The sequence below is a fragment of the Trachypithecus francoisi genome, unplaced genomic scaffold, assembly GCF_009764315.1.
Source record: "Trachypithecus francoisi isolate TF-2019V2 unplaced genomic scaffold, Tfra_2.0 Lachesis_group7, whole genome shotgun sequence".
In the NCBI taxonomy this organism is placed as follows: Eukaryota; Metazoa; Chordata; class Mammalia; order Primates; family Cercopithecidae; genus Trachypithecus; species Trachypithecus francoisi.
Genome location: NW_022681472.1, coordinates 60,484,677 through 60,507,331, shown reverse-complemented (window position 1 = coordinate 60,507,331; position 22,655 = coordinate 60,484,677). Strand labels below are relative to the sequence as shown.

Below are 22,655 nucleotides of genomic sequence, written 5' to 3'. Positions count from 1 at the left end.
TCAGGCATCCACTGGGGGTCTTGGAATGTATCCCTCTTGGATAAGAGATAACTACTGTACTTTCAGTAATAATTTACTATGGAATATTCTTAAACAAAATCTTGTGTAACATTATGACCCACTGTTAGAGTCTATCTCAATTTCTGTTCCACTGCATTTCTTCTGGAAGCAGCATGGGCTCCCCTGTCCCCCAAAAGAGTTTTTAAAATAAATTGGAAGGTTTACAAGGAAGAGCAGCAAAAGTAATTAGGAGCTGAAATAATTGATTTGTGAGCCAAGATTAGAAAAGCTAAATCCATTTTGTTTGGCTAACTGACAAATAAAAATGGAAAGAAGTCAATCAGGAATAAAAGCAAAGGAAATAACTAGGCTTCATGTAGCTATTTGAGAGAAATTCGGCCCCAGCCATCCTTTCCGATTCAATACAGCTTCTCCAAACTCATTCCCAGTCTCGGGTTGAGAAGAGGGAGATAAAAATGGGGATAAGAAACAGAACAAGAAGAAGCAAAAGATAAGTGGCTGTTCCTCTTCTCTCTCTTTCCTGCTCCTAGTTAATTAGGAAGGTGGAGCATTTGTGATCAACCCTCATTTAAGAGCTTTCAAATTGGCCGGGCGCGGTGGCTCAAGCCTGTAATCCCAGCACTTTGGGAGGCCGAGACGGGGGGATCACAAGGTCAGGAGATCGAGACCATCCTGGCTAAGACGGTGAAACCCCGTCTCTACTAAAAAATACAAAAATCTAGCCGGGCGAGGTGGCGGGCGCCTGTTAGTCCCAGCTACTCGGGAGGCTGAGGCAGGAGAATGGTGTAAACCCGGGAGGCAGAGCTTGCAGTGAGCTGAGATCCGGCCACTGCACTCCCGCCTGGGCGGCAGAGCGAGACTCCGTCTCAAAAAAAAGAGCTTTCAAATTGTAGCCCCAAGAATTTTCATTTGCTTTAGTTTTAGAAGAGTGGCCCTTTGACTATCATATCTTCAATCTGGTAAGAAGACCATCAACAGCTCTATCTATTTAATTTATACACCATATATGGTCATGTGTCACTTAATAGCAGGAATACATTCAGAGAAATGTGTCATTAGGCAAATGTGTGGTTGTGAGACCATCATAGAGTGTACTTACACAAACCTAGATGGTAGAGCCTACTACACACCTAGGCTATATGCTATGACCTCTGGCTTATAGGCTACAAACCTGTTCAGTAGTTAGTCTACTGAATACCATAGGCAATCACAACAATAAATGTGTATTTAAACATTGCTAAACATAAAAAAGGTACAGTAGAAATATGGTACTGTGATCTTATGAGGCCACCATCATATTTGTGGTCCTGTCATTGATCAGAACACCATTATGGTACATGACTGTACATATATATGCCTTGTGTCATATATTTATATGTAAGATATTTGTTTTTCATATAAAAATTATGATTTTAATAGAAAGTTTAGAAAATATTGAAAATAAATTTTAAGTAGGGGAAAATTTAAATGGCCTGGAATTATACCACCCGAACCAGCCACTGTAAACATTTTGTCTTGGCTCAGTGTGGTTTTGTGTTCGTGCTGAGTATTGGTATGTTCTGAAGCATGTTATTGTGGCTCATGTTGTCATGTCTGGCTTCTGTCTCCCTGACAATGGTCAATCCCGGGACCCCTATGGCATCCTCTACTAGGTCACTCCTACATTTTCTCCTAGTCTTGTATGCTCTTTGGAAACAGGTCGGTATGTCTTCCTGTCTGCAAATGCCACCAGGTGGCACACATCCCCAGGCACCTCACTCTCAGGATGTTCCCCACTTCATTCACATTCCTCCTAAGTGCAGATCATGCTCCTCCTCTGTCCACTTGTCTGCCATCTTCTCACTCATCCTAGTCAAATCGCCTCACCTGACTCCCTTCACAACTAAAAACAATCATTGCCCTGTCTTTCTCCTCTGAGACCACCACTTTTTATGGTCCCCAGTCACCTTAATTCTGCCCTTTAACACTTTCTGCTGAGCTGCTACCTCTTCCCCCCAGATCTTCTTCCTCAGAGCTCCTCCTCATGCAGTTCACGTTTCCTGGAGGCTCAGGCTCTAGGGCCTGATGACTCAGGTTCCAACCCTGCCATTGTTCCTTGCTGGCTATGAGACTTTGGCCAGGTTATTGATGGTTCTGTATTCAGTTTATTTTTTCTTTATTTTACTTTAAGTTCTGGGATACATGTGTATAATGTGCAGGTTTGTTACATAAGTATACATGTGCCATGGTAGGTTGCTGCACCCATCAACCCATCATCTAGGTTTTCTGTATTCAATTTTCATCACTCTAAAATGGAGTTAACCATAGTACCTACTGTAGAGCTCTTGAGATGGTTAAAATATGCAAAACATTGGAGTAGTTCCTAGAGCATCATGGTGCACAAAAACAGCATCACAGCACTTGCTGTGAGTCAGATATTATTACACTTAATTGGAAACTTCCACGTGTATGTCCTAATCCTGATGGAAATCCAAGACATCTCTGATCTCTGAGTTGATCTTTCTCTCCTCTGAATTCCCAGTCATCTTTTCTCTGTACCCCTTCTAGGGAACTTAGTGAATTTTACCTCCCTTTAGCAATTTTTGTACTACTGTTTATACTACTGTTTATTATAAAAGTAGACTTGCTACCTGTTATTACAATATTTCTGCTTCTCCTATAAACACCCGGAGGGCAGAATCATTGCCTAATTATTTGTGTAATCTACCACTTCCTTCGCTACATATAATGGCTTGGATGTGTAGACCTTTTCTGGTTTTATGGAGATAGAATCCACCTACAATACAATTTGGCCATTTAAAGCGTATAGGACAATGGCTTTTAGTGTATTCACAGAGTTGTGCAAGCATCACCACAATCAATTGTAGAATACCTTTTGGTTTGTTTGTTTGTTTGTTTGTTTGTTTTGAGATGGAGTTTTGCTCTTGTCACCCAGGCTGGAGTGCAGTGGCACTTTCTCAGCTCACTGCAACCTCTGCCTCCCGGGTTCAAACAATTTTCCTGCCTCAGCCTCCCTAGTAGCTGGGATTATAGGCACCCACCACCATGCCCAGCTAATTTTTGAATTTTTAGTAGAGATGGGGTTTCACCATGTTGGCCAGGCTTGTCTCGAACTCCTGACCTCAGGTGATCCACCTGCCTCAGCCTCCCAAAGTGCTGGGATTACAGGCGTGAGCCACCATGCCCGGCCAGAACACTTTTGATACTCCCAAAAGAAACACCATACCCTTTAGCTATCACCTTGGACTCTCCTCATTCCACCCAGCCCCAGACAACCACTGTTCCACTTGCTCCATGGATTTGCCTCTTCTGGACATTTCGTATAAATAGAATCACACAATATATAATCTTTGTGACTGGCTTCTTTCACTTAGCATCATATTTTCAAACTTCACCCATGTCATAGTGTACGTCAGTACTTCATTTCCTTTTATGGTAAAATACTATCCCATTGTATGAATATATTAGATTTTATTTATCCATTCATGAGTCGATGGATATTGTATTGTTTTGCTAGTATAATTTATACTTTTTGGCTATCATGGATCATGCTGCTGTGAATATTTGTGTGCAAGTTTTTACGAGAACGTGTTTTCATTTCTCTTGGCTATAGGCCTAGGAGTGGAATTGCTTGGTCCTGTGGTAACTCTATCTTTAACTGTGAGAGGAGCTCCAAACTGTTTTCCAAAGTGGCTGTACCATTTTACATTCCCACCAGCTGTGTATCTAGTTTCTCCACATCCTGCGTATGGTAGATTTTAATAGGGAAAGAATAGAAAGAATAGTTCTTTAAGCTTGATTTTCTAGTTCAGTAGATGCTAAAAGAGGACTTTCTTCTAATGCTTTAATTAACAGCAGATTCTATTAGAAAAATGTCCTTCATCCTCAAGGGATGTCTTGTCATACTGGGAAGACACTTTAAGAAGGAAGAAGGTAAGAAGATTAATCTGTATTCAAATAAAAATACAAAGCCCGAGGATTTTTTTTTCCTAGTATTTTCATTACATCAATAGGGTTTTCTTAAGAAATGCAAATATGTATTATTTTGCCACAGATAAGGCAGTGTTATTTAAAGGTGGAGACAATGTACCAGATCCTGTATGAAAAGTGACATTTTTGAGAGCAAAAGGAATTGGAGTGGGGTCAAGTAAGTTAAGGAAAAATAAAAATCTATTGAAGTAAGCAAGAAAAGTGGGGGTAGAATAGAGTTGGCATATCAGGTAGGACATGGGGGCATCCGGTATATCTGGAGGCTGCTGGGGGAGGGTGGCAGGGGCCAGAAAGAGAGGCAGAGGCACTGCCCCTTCCTGTGTTGTAACATGACCACATTTCTGGTGATAACACGATATAGGGAAGATAGAAAAATTCCTAATCCTGAAATAGTAGTGCTCAACTCATAAAGCACTTACCATAAATCAAACTCTGTACTAAGCACTTTATTTTTATTTATTTGTTTATTTTTGAGACAGGGTCTCTCTCTGCTGCCCAGGCTTGCATGCAGTGGTGCAATCACAGCTCACTGCGTCCTCGAACTCCCGGGCTCAAGTGATCCTTTCATCTCAGTCTACCAAGTAGCTAGGACTGCAGGCATGTGTCACTATGCCTGGCTAATTTTTCATTTTTGTAGAGATGGGGTTTTCACCGTGTTGCCCAGGCTAGTCTTGAACTCCTGGGCTCAAGCTCTCCTCCCACCTCAGCCTCCTAGAGCGCTGGGATTACAGGCATGAGCCAAGGCTCCTGGACCTAAGCATTCCATATACATTACCTCAGTTTAATCCTCCTATCAAGGCTATGGTTTAGGTACAATTGTCCTCACTTTGCAGATGGCGAATTAAAGGCACACGAAGGTTAAGAAATTGCTCAGATGACCACAGCGAATAGGTGTTGATGCTGAGCTTTGTGCCCTGGTGCACGTGAGCCTCTCAGGTCCATGGTCTAAGCCACTGTGCTAGCATCCCTTCTGTCTATGTTTTCTTCACCTACAGTGTCTGAATACAACAATTAAAAACAATGAACCATCTTGTGATTTTAGTTTAATTGAAATCAATTTAAATAATTAGTCAAAGGCATGTGATTTAGTAACAGTTTTTAAATTAGCAGTGATGTAATGTAATATAGTATGCTAAGGGGTATATTGCAAGTTGAGGCAGAATGCGGGGATTTATAGACCATGTTATAAAGATTCCAGTTTGTGCAGAGGCAGGGAGAAGCACTCAGTTTTCATCTTTGGAGTCCAGTGGTCACATTTGTGCTTTGGAAATATCTCTCTCGTTGCAATGAGGGGTTTGTATTGGAGGGAGTGGGAGATGAAGATCAATCAGGACTCTTACAATAGTCAAGGTGAGGAATGAGAAGGATCTGAACTAAGACCAGGGTGGTAGCGGTGCACAGAGGGACAGGTGCAAATCTAAGAAAGATAAAGGGGTCACCATTTGGTTTCTGGGAATGGAGGCAAGACTGGAACCATGTAAGTCTCCCAGGATTCTGAGAGGACCACAGGACAGTTAGAGATACAGTTCATCAGGATGGATTCTAATAAAATGGAATTTTATAATAATGAATATTGCTTCTCAAGAACAAAAATGTGTGAATTTTTTCCACTTTTCCATTTTGATTTTTCTTTACAATCCTCACTCTGTTTTCTTTGAGTCAAAGCCATTTTCATCTTATCAGATATGACATTCTTTTTGCAAAAGCAATTCCAGCAGGTTTAATAGTTTAAACTTAATTTATGAAAAGTCTATTCATGCCCTTCTGGGTCATTTAAACAGGCAGCATCTTTTTGCAATTTCCTGGACCCATCGAGTTTGCCCAAGTGCTTACAAATGCACATTGTTCAAGATGATAAATGACTTAACTAGGAAATTGATAGCTAATCTGCTGAAAACCTCTTATGATTCCAGGCTGCTCTCGCAGGAGGCACCACCATGATTATTGATTTCGCCATTCCTCAGAAAGGTGGCTCCCTCATTGAGGCCTTCGAGACCTGGCGAAGCTGGGCTGATCCCAAAGTTTGCTGTGACTACAGCCTTCACGTGGCAGTGACGTGGTGGAGTGACCAGGTAAAGCACCTGAATTTCAATGTGTTCCCATTGTCCTCTTGTCCTCACTCTGCACAACAGCAAGAAACTGGTGACGTTGATTGCCTCCTAGATAACTGGAGGACAGAATTGGCAGGAAGACTTTTCATTGCATATTCTTTTGTATCTTTTGAATTTTTAATTATGCGAAGTATTATCAATTTTAAAAACTAAATTAAAAAATCGTATAAAGACAATAGGATAAATCTTTTATACTCATTCATAATAGCTTCTCTTAATATTTAATTGATGAATCATCAATGCTTTAAGTGTAATGTTTAATATACTGATTTCTCTTTTTCTTAAATTCAATATCCCCAGAATCTTTTAAACAGTATTTTCCCACAGGTTAGAACGTCAATAAAAAATGTTTAATTTCTCAAAAAAAAAATCAAGGAAATTCTACATTTAGAATTCTCTAGAACTAGAAGACTGCCTTCCCACTCATGAGCCTTCTTTAGAGAGGAAGGGACAGACCTGGACTGTTTCCAGAGCAGCATCTTGACCGAGCAGCATCTTGACCGAGTGATCTTCCTGCTCTGCTAATGTTACTACCTGGTCAGACCATTTCATAATAGAGCTTAAAGCAACCTTCCATGCCCACTAATTGCCCAGGCCATGGCAGAAATAACATGATTTAGACAGAAAAGACAGTTTGAGAGATGTTAAAATATGTTGATTTCCTCCCACATAAATTTGTGTGTGAATTTTGGAAGAAATTTTTAGTTGGAATTTAAATTGCAACATGTTTTTTCACATTGCACTTAATTCAGCAATCTTTTTACCAGAAAGAGTTCACCATTAGGACATAGTCTCACGTCCCCCACAAACTCGGGCTTTAGACCACAAGTTAATCAAAAACAAATATCAATCTTTAATAGGTAGTTCAGCAAACATAATAGCAAGGTTTATAGTCCACAGCTAAAGTTAGTTTTTCTTATGCCTTTTTAGTGATGCATCTGAACTCTTATGCTTTTAGGATCATCCCTCCTTTCCTTCCCTTCCCTCCTTTCCCCTCCCTTCTCTTCTTCTTTTACCTCCCTCCCTCCCTGCCTCCTTTCCTCTCTTCCTTCTGTCTTCTTCTCTTTCCTCCCTCCCTTCCTTCCCTCTCTTCATTTTCCTATTCTCCTATTTTAAAGATGGAGCAAAGGTGATGGTGTTTGTCCTTATCAGTGCTTCTCACACTTTAGTATGCAAAGAGTCACCTGGTAAACCTTGCTAAAATGCAGATTGCAGGTTCTGTTCAGGGGGGTTATTCGTTTGCTAGGGCTGCTGTAACCCTAGCAAACAGAATGTACGACAAACAGAATGGCTTAAACAACAGACATTGACTGCCTCCCAGTTGTGGAGGCCAGAAGCCTGAGATTTAGGTGTCAGCAGGGTTGGTTCCTCCTGAGGGCTCTGAGGGAGAACCTGTTCCGTTCCTCTCTCCTAACTTCTGGTAGTTTGCTGACAACATTTGGCATTCCTTGTCTTGTCAAAGCATCACCCCAGTCTCTGCCTTCATCTTCATATGATGTTCTCCCTGTGGGAGGTCTGCATCCCAGTTTCCACTTGATATAAGGGCACCAGTTACACTGGATAAAGCCCACATGCTCATGTCCTCATCTTAGTTACATCTGCAAGGACTCTATTTCCAAACAAGGGGTTAGGACTTCAACATATGAATTTTGGGGTCACGCAAGTCAACCCATAGCAGTAGGTTAGGGGCAGATGGGACCTGAGATTCTGCCTTTCTAGCAAGCAACCAGGTGACGCTGCTGCTGCCGGTTCAGGTGCCACACTTTTGGAGGGGCAAGGCTGAAGCTAATATCCTTGCAAGTTGTATAATGAGACTCTTGCATGGCTGTGGATGGCAGGGATGATTAATGAGGGCTCTTCTACTCAGAGAGCAAAAGATATTTCATGTAAGCAATGCATATCATAATCCCCTTTGGAAGCCCATCATGTGAATATGCTAACAATGTTTCAAGCATTTTTTTTTTTCTGACGATAAAACTAATGTACTCATTGTAAAAAATTAGAAACTGTTGGGGGAAAAAAATGAGGTGCACTGTCCCATGTTCCGTCCCTTGCTCTTGTCACTTAACCTAACTTGGAGCACATTCCATCGCTTGTCCACTCTCAATATTTTGGTGCTTTTTTCTATCTTAATTAAGTAGTAATTAATTTATTCAATAAATAGTTATTGAGTGGACACTATGCACCAGGCACTGTTCCAGGACATGTCAGTGAACAAGTCTCACAAGGCCCCTTCTCTCATGGGGCTGAAATCCTAGTGGGGTAGACAGGTGATCAGCAAGTAAGGACTGCTTTGCTGGGGGATAAGCACCATCAAGAAAAGGGAGGGACATTTCCAAGGGAATAAACAGTGATAGCAATGAGTAAATTCATGTGTAATATCATTCTTAAACTTTGCTGACTCAATAGAATTACACTGCTTTATTTTGCACTTTTTAGTTAGTAGGAAGTTTATTTCTTGCATGTGTTATTAGTCATTTTCTTACCCCATGAATAGTTGGCAACATTTTTCAGCATGTTTTTCTTATCAAGTTGAAAGAACTTTTATTAGCTAAGAGCAATAATTCTATGCTTGTTACATTTTTCATTGTGTGTGTATGTGTGGGTGGATGGGTGTGGGTGTGTTTTAACATATAGAAGTTCAAACAGTCTTATTTGGTCAAATCTATGAGTTTTTCCTTTCAAATTTTTGATCCTTATTGAGACTTGAATCTGACCTACAAAAGCAATTATTGAGGCCGGGGGCGGTGGCTCATGCCTGTAATTCCAGCACTTTGGGAGGCCAAGGTGGGCTGATCACTTGAGGTCAGGAATTCAAGACCAGCCTGGCCAACATAGCAAAACCCTATCCCTATTAAAAATACAAAAATTAGCTGGGCATGGTGGTGCATGCCTGTAATCTCAGCTACTCAGGAGACTGAGGCAGGAGAATCACTTGAACCTGGGAGGAGAGGTTGCAGTGAACCAGGATTATGCCACTGCACTCCAGCCTAGGCAACAGAGCAAGACTCTGTCTCAAAAAAAAAAAAAAAGAAAAGAAAAAAAGGAACAATTATTGAGATAGCTTTGATATTAACTTGCCCCTGACCCCTGGCAACCCTGAAGGCCTCTGAGTTTCCAACAGGTCCAGAGTCGAGTCTCCAGCTCTCACCTCCTAGGAGCTGCCAATGGATCCCATGCCCGCCACGGCTGGCTCTACAGCTAAACCCTGAGCTTGTGCTTTCTCGGGCATGCCTGGGTCCATCTGCATCTTCTACTTCCTCCTTCTAAGAACTCCACCCATGGCTTTCAGATTTGAACCTGAATCTTTACCTCACATTAATGTTCATTCCTGCTGGATCCATGATTGCTTCTGTTGCTGCCAACATGGCTTCAAGGTCATTTTCTAGAATAATTTCCTCGAATTGGGAGATAGATGCAGAGAATTTTATATCCAAGTACAGAAATAAAGTATTTTGGAAAAAGCTATTCACTTTTTCATGATTTAAAAGTATGAGAGCAGCAGCAGTTTATCAGATGAAATGGGGTATAACCTTGGAGAAAGATCAAGGCCTTGATTGCATTTTTGTGGAACTAAACTGTTGTCCTTATTTTACTTAGTTCTCTTCCAAATGCAACGTTTTAGAGAATGTTGAAATTATCATTTAAATTAGAAACATATTGTTGTTATGGTTGCTGCTTCCTTTTAGGTTAAAGAAGAAATGAAAATCCTTGTGCAAGATAAAGGTGTTAACTCTTTCAAGATGTTTATGGCCTATAAAGATCTGTACATGGTGAGAGACCTGGAGCTGTACGCAGCCTTCTCTCAATGCAAGGAAATTGGAGCAATTGCCCAGGTCCATGCAGAAAATGGAGACTTAATTGCAGAGGTAAGCATTTGCATTCCAAAGCTTCTACAGAAATGACAGCAGCCATAACTTAAGGTGAAGATGATTGGGACTACATAGGTAAACTCATTTAATGCATTGGAAGATGAGAAATCCAGAAATGGATTTTCTGTGGCTCAGAAACGGATTTTCTGTGACTCAGAAACTCCCGACTCCATTTACTCGAGTCCCTGCTCTCAGCTTTATGCAGGTGGTATGTGCACTAGAATGAGGATTTCCCCTTGCAAACCAGCTCTTAGATCTCAAACATGTGCTGTTATGAAAACACAGATACTTTTCTTTGTGTCCTCCAGCACAGTTTTGGCTTTGTTGTTTTTCAGAAGCTCAGGCTGCTGGTTCAGAATACCAAAGCGTGGACAACATCAGTGTCATCTGATGACTTAAGCAGTGTATTAGGTAGCTGTTTAAAGCCCTGCTCTTTTCAGAAACTGGATATTAAAATGTACTCTGGAAGAATCTAGATGATATTTATTTCTCATGTTAGTCTCATTATTAATGCCTGAAGGGTACACTGTCTGCAAGATTTAAAGAGCTGTCTCTTGCCCTTTATATTAGCTGACTTTTTTTTTAAACTCCCTAGGCTCAGCTCCCATTAAAGTGAGTGAGATTGAGGCTCAGTGGCCACAAGGCAGAGAGGAATAATGAGAAGAGAGTGTGAGCTGTAAAAACAAAACAAAACAAAAAACAGACCAGGGTTTAAACTGGACTCTTCTGCTTTATAGTTTCATGACAACAGGAAGTCTTTTTACCACTCTGAGTCTGGATTTAATGCCCTTTTTGTAAGGAAGAAATAACATTTTGAAGAAGAAAGATAACAGGTCCAATACCATTTAGTGGGTTGGGTTGGGGAGCAAGTGCAGAGGATTATTCCGTAAGAAAAGTAAAACTGATTACATAGTATGACAGGGAGTCACTTCAACAAGGATCCATAGTATTTTTATTGTGTTTGTCAGAATCAATATTAAATCTTAAACATAGATATTGCTTTTCAAAGATTGTGCTTAGAAATAACTTCATATCTTTTTCACCTTTAATTTTTAATTTTTTTTTATTTTTGTGGGGTACCTAGTAGATGTATATAGTTATGAGGTACATGAGATATTTTGATACAAGCTTGCAATGCATAAGAATCACATCATGGAAAATTGGGGATCCATCCCCTCAAGCATTTACCGTTTGTGTTACAAACAATCCAATTATACTCTTTTAGTTATTTTAAAAGGTGCAATTATTTTTTATTTTTTATTATTATTATTTTTTGAGATGGAGTCTTGCTCTGTCACCCAGGCTGGAGTGCAGTGGCGTGATCTCTGCTCACTGCCAGCTCCGCCTCCCGGGTTCACGCCATTCTCCTGCCTCATCCTCCTGAGTAGCTGGGACTACAGGTGCCCGCCACCATGCCCAGCTACTTTTTTGTATTTTTAGTAGAAACGGGTTTTCACCGTGTTAGCCAAGATGGTCTCAATCTCCTGACCTTGTGATCTGCCCGCCTCCACCTCCAAAAGTGCTGGGATTACAGGTGTGAGCCTTGCGCCCGGCCAAAAGGTGCAGTTATTGATTATAGTGCCCCTGTTGTGTTATCCAGTACTAGATCTTATTCATTCTTCCTAACTTTTTTTTTTTTAAACACACGAACCATCCCCACCTTCCCCCTCTCCCCACAGCTATCCCTCCCCACTAACCTTCCCAGCCTCTGGTAACCATACTTCTATTCTGTATCTCCATGAGTTTAATTGTTTTAATTTTTAGATCCCACAAATAAGTGAGAACATGTGATGTTTGTTTTTCTGTGTCTGGCTTATTTCACATACATAATGACCTCCAGTTCCATCCATGTTGTTGCAAATGACTGGATCTCCTTCTTTTTATGGCAGAATAGTACTCCCTTGTGTATAGGTACCACATTTTCTTTATCTATTCATCTGTTGATTCCAAATCAGGTTCCAAATTCCAAATTAGGTTGCTTCCAAATCTTGGCTGTAGTGAACAGTGCAGCAACAAACATGGCAACGCAGGTATATCTCTTCGATATACTGATCTCCTTTCTTCTGCATATATGTCCAGCAGTGGGACTGCTGGATCATATGGTAGGCTCTATTTTTAGTTTTTTGAAGAACTTCCAAACTATTCTCCATAGCAGTTTTACTAATTTACATTCCCACCAACAGTGTACATAGGTTCCCTTTTCTCCAATCCTTACCAGCAGTTGTTATTGCCTGTCTTTTTAATATAAGCCATTTTAACTGGGGTGAGATGATATTTCATTGTAGTTTTGATTTGCATTTCTCTGATGATCAGTGATGTTGAGCACCTTTTCTATGCCTGTTTGCCGTTTGTATGTCTTCTTTGGAGAAATCTCTATTCAAATCTTTTGCCCATTTTTAAATGAGATTATTAATATTTTTCCTGTAGAGTTGTTTTAGTTTTGTATATATTCTGGTTATTAATCCCTTGTCAGATGGGTAGTTTGCAAATATTTTTTCCCATTTCATGGGTTGTTTCTTCACTTTGTTGATTGTTTCCTCTGCTATGCGGAAGCTTTTTAACTTGATGTGATCCCATTTGTCCATTTTTGCTTTGGTTGCCTGTGCTTGCTTTTTCCCCTTTTCAATTAAAAAAAAAAAGTGATGGTAAAATATGCATATGGAAAATTAACTTATATGATTAGAATATCAAATTTATTTTTACCAAATACACATGTTGTATATATACACCCACACAGACATGTTCACACACACACACACACACACATGCACACACACACGCGCACACACACCCCTATACCTAACAGATCAAAAGCCTGGCATTGCATTTAATTTATGAGAAAATAATGATATCTGTCATTAGTAAACCTTCCTTGCACATATGCGCATTCCTGCTGTCTTTTTAGGGAGCAAAGAAGATGTTGGCTCTGGGAATAACAGGCCCTGAGGGTCACGAGTTGTGCCGCCCAGAGGCAGTGGAGGCAGAGGCCACGCTGAGAGCCATCACCATAGCCAGCGCTGTGAACTGTCCTCTCTACGTTGTGCATGTGATGAGCAAGTCTGCAGCTAAGGTGATAGCGGGTGCAAGGAGACACGGTAATTCCTGAATGTAACCTCACTTAGAACTCAGCGTTAGCTGAAGAGGAAAGTCCATGTCTGTGGCCTCTGCTTCAGTTTAGGAGAAAGTGCATGTGGATCTCCACAACTTTTCTTCCTCCCTTTTTATTAGCCTCCTGGTTTCGTTTATCCTTATGTGTGTGTGTTTTCCCCCACTTTTGTTCGTCTTCATCCTTGCCTCTCTACATTCAGGTTTCATTTGTTATTTCTTCTCCATCCTTAGGACTCCAGGACATTTCCTTTAGCCACATGCCCCCACACTCAATGCCACTAGCAGCCACTTTTAAATATGATCGTTAAATGCAAAGCTCTCAGGTTTTTGTTTGTTTTTGTGATGGAGTCTCACTTTGTCGCCCAGGCTGGAGTTCAGTGGCGTGATCTCGGCTCACTGCAACCTCCGCCTTCTGGGTTCAAGCGATTCTCCTGCCTCAGCCTCCTGAGTAGCTAGAATTACAGGTGAGCACCACCACACCCAGCTAAATTTTATATTTTTAGTAGAGGCGGGGTTTCATCATGTTGGCCAGGCTAGTCTCAAACTCCTGACCTCTAATCATCTGCCTGCCTTGACCTCCCAAAGTGCTGGGATTACAGGTGTGAGCTGCCATGCCCAGCCCTCTTTCATTAATTTTGAAGAAGCTTCCCTATCTCTTAGGCAGCTCCACTACCCTTCCCTCTACCTAAATCAGGGCAGTGCAAGGCACCTAGTACATGCTCAATAAATTTCTTTTGAATTGAATTGATTCATCTGACAGCCACTTGGGTGTTGGAGCAATTGAAGCAATTATCCAAATGGTATTTTTATGATGGTTATTTTAAGATTTTAAAATCTAAGTTATTTTTACCCCAGATTGCCTAATTGCCTCAGTTCTCTGGTTCAGTCTAGCATGTAAATATTCATCTTAAAGGAAAGAGAAAATGTCCTATTTTTGATAAGCATTGGGCAAATAAATGATTTCATTCTTTTGCCAATACTGGTAGAGAAAGGATGAAAAACAAATAAGGTGCATTTTACTCAATGACTTTAGGCCCATGGTAGCTTCTGTCCTCTCAATTTTAGGAATACAGATAATCAGAGACAGTCTTATAATTCAACCTTGCTGTTTTTTTCTTTTTTTTTAAATTAAAACAGGCTGTATTTTTATAAGATTCATTATAAAAATAATGGGTCTCACTCTGTTGCCCAGGCTGGAGTGCAGTGGTACAATCACGGCTCACTGCAGCCTCTAACTTCCAAGTGATCCCCCCATCTCAGTCTCCCAAGTAGCTGGGACCACAGGCATGCGCCACTATGCTCAGCTAATTTTTAAATTGTTTGTAGAGACAGGGTTTCGCCATGTTGCCCAGGTTAGTCTCGAACTCCTGGGCTCAAGCAATCCTCTCACCTTGGCCTCCCAAAATGTTGGGATTACAAGCATGACCTACCGCATGGTTTTGGCGTGTATATAATTGATATCAAAATAAATTTTGTCAAAATTTCTTCTTGTTGCATTAAGATTCAGTAATGATTTGTGCAAGCTGTGTGCACTTTTAAAATATAATCCATCAATATTTTGTGCTAAGAGTAGGCTTATTTCACATAGGAGTTAATAATGTCTTATTAACCAACCGTTTCTGATTGCTACTCTCTCATGTAAAAGAATTTCACCCCTTAAAAAATAAAATATAAGTACTGCAATTTTAAAGTCATAGGTTTTTCCCACCAGATGGTGCTGTTGCCAACTCTATGAGATGAGTTGGTCTGTAATTATTTGCTTTGTTAAGTCGTGTACTGGGTCCGTAATGTCAGAATATTATTTAAGGAACAGTGAAATCAGCAGAAATTTTCACTTCTAACCCATCTTCAAGCTCCAATTTTGACAGTTCTGTCAGGAAGCAGTTTCTTGATCTTGGGTATTTGTTTTTCATTGAGATAGAATTCCATTAGGAGCAAAGTAAAAGTCTAGAGAGGGTTTTAGAATACAGATCATAGGCAGAAAACTAGTAAATACAGATATTTTAATTTTATTGTGAATTATTTTAAAATTCAATATTATTTCTTGAATCTGTAAAACATTTGCATGGTCCAAGCATCAAAATTATATCTAAAAATGTTCAATGAAGTTTTACTTGCCTTCTCTAGCTCCTTCTTCCCATACAGTATAAGTAACGATTTTTATTAATTTATTTCTGGCCTATCTTTACCATGGTTCTCTTTACCACATAAGAATATAGTTCTTCTTTCCTACATAAAAGGTAGCATACTGTACACCTTGTCTACACATTGCTTTGTTTTCCACTTGAAAATATGTTCTGAAGGTCAGCCCACATTAGACACAGAAATTTTCCTCATTCTTTTTTGTAAGTACAGAGTATGCTACTGTATTTATTCAATGAGTCCCCTACTGATGGACATCTGGGTTGTTTCTGATCTTTAGCCGTTTCAAGAGAAACCACAGTGATGGCCTTTTGCATATGCTATTTCAATTTGTGAAAGACACATTCGTTCTGGAGGTCAGAAGCCTGAAATGGGTCTCACCAGGCTACAGTCAAGGTGTCTGCAGGGCTGCATCCCTCTCTGAGGTCCTAGGAAGGCCTTGCCTTGTGAGCCCTTGTGAGGCCTGTCACATTACTTGGCTTGTGGCCCCTTCCTCCATTTTCAGCACCAGCCACAATGGTTGAGACCTTCTCACATCACATTATTTTGACCTTTTTGCCTCTCTCTTTCACTTTAAGGGAGCCTTATATTAAGCCAACCTGATTAATTCAGGATAATTTCCCCCATTTCAAGGGCCTTCATTTAATCATATCTATTAATCCCTTTGCCGTGTAAAGTAACATATTCACAGGATATGGGGATTAAGATATGGACATCTGTTGGGCTCCATCTTTCTGCCCACCACAAAATGGGTATCTTGAGGGTAGATTCCTAGAAGTGGGATTGCTGGTTCAAATTGCATATGTAATTTTTGGGACATTGCTCATATTTTTCCCAAGGAATTATAGACACGAAATATTTAAAATACCACCCTAAACATTGTAGTTGAGTCAGCCTTACTGTGACAGTATAATACTTGTGAAAATACCCCCATGCGCAATTGTCAAAGAGGCGACATTGCTTCAGAATAAAATAGTTTGAAAGATTCCCTACCCCATGCATGTGACCAAGGCATGGGATCAAACAGGGGCCCAAAGAGGAAGGGGTGGGCATAAACTGTGCCCAGCTGTTCACATGGTGACTGCATCAGCAAACCAAAGGACAGGTCCCTGTGGGTACAGTGGGACAAGAGCTGTTGGACCACACTGATCTCTTACAGAAGATGCATCTACCCTGTCTGCACTCACTTATTATCTCACATCATTTCTAAATGTAAAAGAGCAAGATAGATATAAATAAGAAATCGTTCGGTTTTACACATTTATACTACGAAAATCTCCCATCTGTAAATACCATTGCCAGCCCATTCTTTTTTATTTTTTATGTATTTTTATTATTTTTTTTGAGACAGAGTCTCACTTTGTCACCCAGGCTGGAGTGCAGAGGCGTGATCTTGGCTCACTGCAACCTCCACCTCCCAGGTTCAAGCGCTTCTCCTGCCTCAGCCTCTCCAGTAGATGGGATTACAGGCTCCCACTACTATGCTCAGCTAATTTTTTTGTATTTTTAGTAGAGACAGAGTTTCACCATGTTGGCCAGACTGGTCGAGGTGGCTCATGCCTGTAACCTCAGCACTTTGGGAGGCCGAGGCGGGTGGATCACCTGACGTCAGGAGCCCATTCTATCTTCAAGGGCCTTGATTCTCACAGTATGGTCCCTAGAATGCAGCCTCCACATTGCCTGGGAGCTCCCTGGACACGCAGAGCCTTGGGGCCCATCCAGATTCCCTGAATCAGAATGTGCATTTATAAGTAGAACCCCAGGTGATTCACATGGATATGAAAGCCTGAGAATCACGGCTCCAGGAGGCACAAAGGAGATCCAATTATTGATTGCTTCATTGTGGTAGCCTAGAAATATAATGCTATTAAGTTTGATTTTATTGTTCAATTGCCAGCTCTATACCCAGAAGAGCGGGATAGTAATGATAACAACTAACAGCTTGCTGAGTGCTTAATATGTGCCTGGCACATAGTAGTATTTTAATCTCTTCTCATTTCAGGTCTTACTATATTCTTATCTTATCAATGTGTTTTAATACACATCGTCTTTTAAAAAATTGTCATAATAATGCCTCATGATCAATTTTACCACTCTTTTGTGATTGATGAAATTGAGGCTTGGGAGAGATTGGTGAATTGAGCCAAAGATCACTTTATTAGTAAGTGCTAAACTTGGAATTCAAGTCCAAATCTATGTGTCTCCAAAGACCAAACTTTTTCTGTCACTCTCCACTCTGTTAAAGGAGAAATTGATCTGAAGTTGGGAAGACCTGGATATCAAGCTTGTATTTAATGGGCTTGGGGTTTATTTATTTATTTTTAGAGACAGGGTCTCTCTGTCACCCAGGCTGGAGTGCAGTAGCACAGTCTTAGCTAACTGCCACCTCAAGTTCCTGTGCTCAGATGATCCTCCCAACCTCAGCATCCCAAGTAGCTGCAACTACTCATGTATGCCACCACACCCAGCCAATTTTTAAAATTTTTTGTAGAAGTGAAGTCTCCCTTTGTTGTTCAAGCTGGTCTTGAACTCCTGGCCTCAGGCAATCTTCCTGCCTCAGTTTCCCACAGCACTGGGATTACAGGAGTGAGCCACCACGCCTCGCTGGTTTTGGTGTTTTAAAATTTGTAATTGTAATTGGTTTTTGGTTTTTGGCATTACATTTAAATTTCTTATTTAAGACATTACCATCATTTTGCTATTTTTATCATTAAAAGATTAATTTTGGGGGTGGAAATGATGAAGTATTAAATGGAAAGTAAATATCTTCTATCTCTCTCAGCTCATTCTTTAGAGCCAGTGATTTTAAACTTATCTATCTTTAGTTTTTGGTGGTTACTTCCAAAATCCTAAACTATAAGTTTGTAGTGATTTGTAATTTTTGACAGTATCACTTGACTCTCAACTATATGAGAAATGAATAATTTAGTTCCTGTAAACTTCCCACCTCCTGAGTTTTGTCAGTAATAAATGTCAATTCAAATAATATATTTAATTTTACATGTTTTATTTTATGTGTTTCAGCTATTCCTTTTTGTTTTTAGAGGCAGGATCTCACAGGAGCTGGAGTGCAGTGGCAAGAACACAGGTCACTGTAGCCTCGATTTCCTGGGCTCAGGCAATCTTCCTGCCTCAGCCTTCAGGGTGACTGGGACTATAGGCATGCACCACTGTCCATGGCTAATTTTTAAATTTCTTGTAGAGTCGGTGTTTTACCATGTTGCCCAGGCTGGTCTCAGGCTAACCTCCCACCATGGCCTCCCACAGAGCTGGGATTACAGGTGTGAGCCACCGCACCCAGCCTGACATCTCTTCTCTACAGGCTGAAGAAGAAACTTAGAGGCCCTAAGTGCTCTCTCTCTCTCTGCCTCCTCCAGATGTCTACCAGCTGTATTATTATCTTTACACAGACTCTGTCACTCTGATTAGGTCTTCCATGCTTTCTCTATAGGTTGAGTCTAAAATTTAGAACCGTCGCAGGGTAAAATTATGGAATTATTCTTCTCTGTAGAAACTATTAGTGAGAAGAGAACTTCAGAGAAATTTATAGCACTAACTTGGAGTGCAAGTTAGTGTTACTCAAATTAATTCTCAGAGAAGCAATTTCCAAGTGTCAAGGTCAAGTGAGTTTTCTTCATTCCAATAGGACTCAAAAGCATGCCTTATTTTAGTTTGCCACATATTTAGACCATTATTGTCTTGTAAAATTTCTCGTTTCTCCTGACATTTTTCCAATTAGCTCTTTTAAAAATAGATTGAGAAAAGAAATATGTGCCTTCTTTACCATATCATGAAGAGTTCTAGCTTCTTCATCACACTTTCTATTGAATAGAATCAGCTCTACTTGCGGAGATTATTTGTGGGAGGAGAATCTGCTGACTTTCGCTTTCATTTTTCATAGCTGCTTGCTAAGCCTGCAGTAGAGATGTCATTCTGGGATAATGAGGTTGGATATACTGATTCCCGGTTTCCATATCTCCCCTTTTCTTGAATTACTTTGAAGATTTTCAGGTAATTTTTAAGGAAAAGTGTGTAAAAGGTGAATTTTCTGATTCCTTGTCTTCAGACTTGTTGGGTGATTTGAATGGGCGTGGAAATCTTGGTTCCGAAATATTTCCTTCTGAATTACGAAGGCACAGTTTCCTTCTCTACTGGCATCCAGTGTTACTGAGGAACAGGCAAATCTCTATACAATTTCTTATCTTCTTATCACAAACTTTTCATTATTTGTAAGATTTTTATACTTTTTCTTCATTTTAGATATCCAGAAATTTCATTAAGACTATTACTGGAAAGGGGTTCCAATCCAGACCCCTAGAGAGGGTTCTTGGATCTTGCTCAAGAAATAATTTAGTGTGAGTCCATAAAGTACAGTGAAAGCAAGTTTATTACAGAAGTAAAGAAACAAAAGCATGGCTACTCCATAGACGGAGCAGCCCCAGGGGCTGCTGATTGGGTATTTTTAATGTTAATTCTTGAATATCTGCTAAATAAGGGGTGGATGACTCATGAGTTTTTCAGGAAAGGGGCAGGGAGTTCCTGCAACTGAGAGTTCCTCAGTTGGCATGGCATTTGTAAACTGTCATGGCATTGGTGGGAGTGTCTTTTAGCTAATACATTATAGCTAATACGTTATAATTAGTGTATAATGAGCAGCGAGGATGACCAGAGGTCACTCTCATTGTCACTTTGGTTTTGGTGGGTTTTGGCCAGCTTCTTTACCGCATCCTGTTCTTCAGTCCAGGAGGTTTCAGCCTCATTTTACTCAGCCCCTCTTCAAGATGGAGTCGCTCTGGTTGGAACACCTCTGACAAGGCCATATTTAGTAGTAGGCCTTTAAAAAATTTACCTTCATGTTCAGAGGCCTTTGTCAATCTGACAACTGAGCTTTGATTCTGAAAATTTCTTCTGTATTTTCCTCCATATTCATTTCCTCTGTTTTCTTTTCCTGGGATTCCATCATAATCCTCTATGTCCTTTAACTAGTTTTACCTTTTAAAAAAATATTTGAATTTTTGCTCTACAGTTTAGGAAATACTTTTGTTTTCCTGCCCTTCTAATACACTTGTGTCTTGGTAATCACACCTTTATTTCCAAGAAAATGTTCTTGTTTTTTAAGTGCTCTTTTTTTCCATGGTTGCTTATTCTTTTTAATGTTTTTCTTTCAATAGATGCATATCTTCCTTTTTGAAAAAAATTTTGTACTTTATTTATTTATTTATTTTTATATAAAGACATAGTCTTACTATGTTACCCAGGCTGGTCTTGAACCCCTGGGCTCAAGTGATCCTTCCGCCTCGGCTTCCCAAAGTGTTGGGATTACAGGCATGAACCATTGGGCCCAGCCTATCTTCTTAATCTAAGAATACTAATGAAGATTTTTTTTTTTTATTCTCTTCTGTTTCCTGGGTTACTCTGTTTCTTTCTAGTTCAATTTTTCAGGGTTTTTTTTTTTTTTTGTTGTTGTTGTTGTTGTTGTTTTGTTTTTAGACGGAGTCTCGCTCTGTTGCCCAGGCTGGCACGATCTGGGATCACTGCAACCTCCTCCTCCCAGGTTCAAGTGATTCTCCTGCCTCAGCCTCCCGAGTAGCTAGGATTACAGGTGCCCACTACCATGCCCAGCTAATTTTTGTATTTTTAGTAGAGACAGGGTTTCACCATGTTGGCCAGGCTGGTCTTTAACTCCTCACCTCAGGTGATCCGCCCACCTCTGCCTCCCAAAGTGCTGGGATTACAGGCGTGAGCCACTGTGCCCGGCCAATTTTTCAGTTTTTAAAACTCCTGGTCTTCCTTTTTGTGTGGGCATGTGCTGTTTGTGTTTTCTTCAAAAGTCTGGTCATCCTTGGCTGTCCATATGTCGACAGGACAGTTCAGTTGGTCAGTGTGGGAGTGGGCATGGAATTCCTCTTCCACCAAGCATATCTGTTTCCTGAACTTTCTGTGTGAATGCAAATGGGACATAGTCACTGGACAGCTTCAGTTTAAGGTGTGGGGACCTCAATCTAGCATCAACACCACCTAAGAAGCTTCATTTCCCAGCAGAGGTGAGGGTGAGTGTTGAGAGACCCAGACGTCCTCCTCCCCTCCCCTTCACTACCCTTTCTGCTCCAGGAGGAAAGCTCTTCTTGACTCCTTCTACTCCTTCAGGTCAAGCTGTCACTCCCCCTAACTTTTCTTTATGAATTATTGCTATCCCATCTGCTTCCCACATTCCTAAAATCTACTAAAACCCTGGTCAACCATGATTCTTCTTTCAACCCCAGTGCAGCTCAGGATTCTTTCCCTTTTGTCTGTCTTCACCAGGATTTTTATGTGAACTGGGAAAGAAGAGGTGGGGAATGTTCAGTGCATCCAAAGCCTGAGGTTTCTTTTTGCTCTTGCCTTGATATTTTCTTTTAGCATTCTGCAATAAAAAGTGAAAAGCAAGTTACAGAAAGAAGAAAACTTTCAAGTCCAAGCCATCGAAAGTGGTGTCGCCTTTGACAGTTTGCAAAGAATACCCATTTCATGGTTAAGTCTTTTTTTTGTCCAACTTGAGTAACTATTAGGCTGGTGCAAAAGTAGTTGCAGTTTTTGCCATTACTTTCAATGGGAAAAACCACAGTTACTTTAGCACCAACCTAATAGGACTAGGTTAGTTCTCATCCACCCTTCTTGTGAGAAGATGCTTTTGCAAAGATGAGGCAAGGGAATCAGGCGTTTCTCCCTAAAGCATTATCCTTTTCTTCCAGAAGCAGAGTTTGTCTCCCTTGCTGCATAGCCCAAGTGTGAAGTTGGACAAACAAGCTGTCATTGTGTTTCATGTGGACAGTCCAGTCTGCCAGCCTCTGACTTCTATCACCCACTACAGTCTAGTTTTTGTCCGAAGAATGTGTGTGTCAATGCGTGTCACTGGCTTCAGAGACCCTTTTTAAATTTTGGTCTGAGTAGCTATACATGTTCTTTTTCTGCCACAGTATTGGCATATGGGATCATTAATGGCTTTTTAGGAAGTACTTTGTGTACTTCACCTTCGTACTTCCCAGTAGAACCTGTAGGCTCATGAATTCACTACCTTTCTGTGATTTGTTTAGAATGGTGGCAATTTCTCACAGCACTTTAACTTGATGCCCCACTTGCTATGTATCTGGCATTATTTGTTTCCCATTTGTGACTGAAATTGTCAATGCACTGATTTGCTGTTGTTTTGGTTTACAGTTAAACTTGTTTTAACTTGTCTTAATAAACTTTACCTCTATTTTATATCCATGTTCCTGTCGTTAGGGTAAAAATATGATGCTCATTTGAACTTAACAAATATTTTCTTTATGTTTTTCATAAACAACAAAGTTCTTGGATGCCGAGCGCATGCTAGGTACTGTGCTCTAGGCATTAACTTTGCTAAGATGATTAAGATAATTTCAGATCTCAA

General features: G+C 40.4%; 1 protein-coding gene across 2 annotated transcripts in view; it reads left to right on the top strand.

Annotated features, from left to right (window-relative positions):
* Positions 1 to 22,655, top strand: part of DPYS (dihydropyrimidinase) — an 87,434-nt gene that overhangs the window by 10,117 nt on the left and 54,662 nt on the right. For both annotated transcript variants that reach the window (XR_004435230.1, XM_033202551.1), the window contains exons 2-4: positions 5,925 to 6,083; positions 9,812 to 9,991; positions 12,900 to 13,089. Coding sequence is in view for 1 of the 2 variants with exons in the window: in XM_033202551.1 (XP_033058442.1) it covers positions 5,925 to 6,083; positions 9,812 to 9,991; positions 12,900 to 13,089 (529 nt within the window). In the remaining variant the exon portion in view is untranslated. The remainder of the gene's footprint in view (positions 1 to 5,924; positions 6,084 to 9,811; positions 9,992 to 12,899; positions 13,090 to 22,655) is intronic.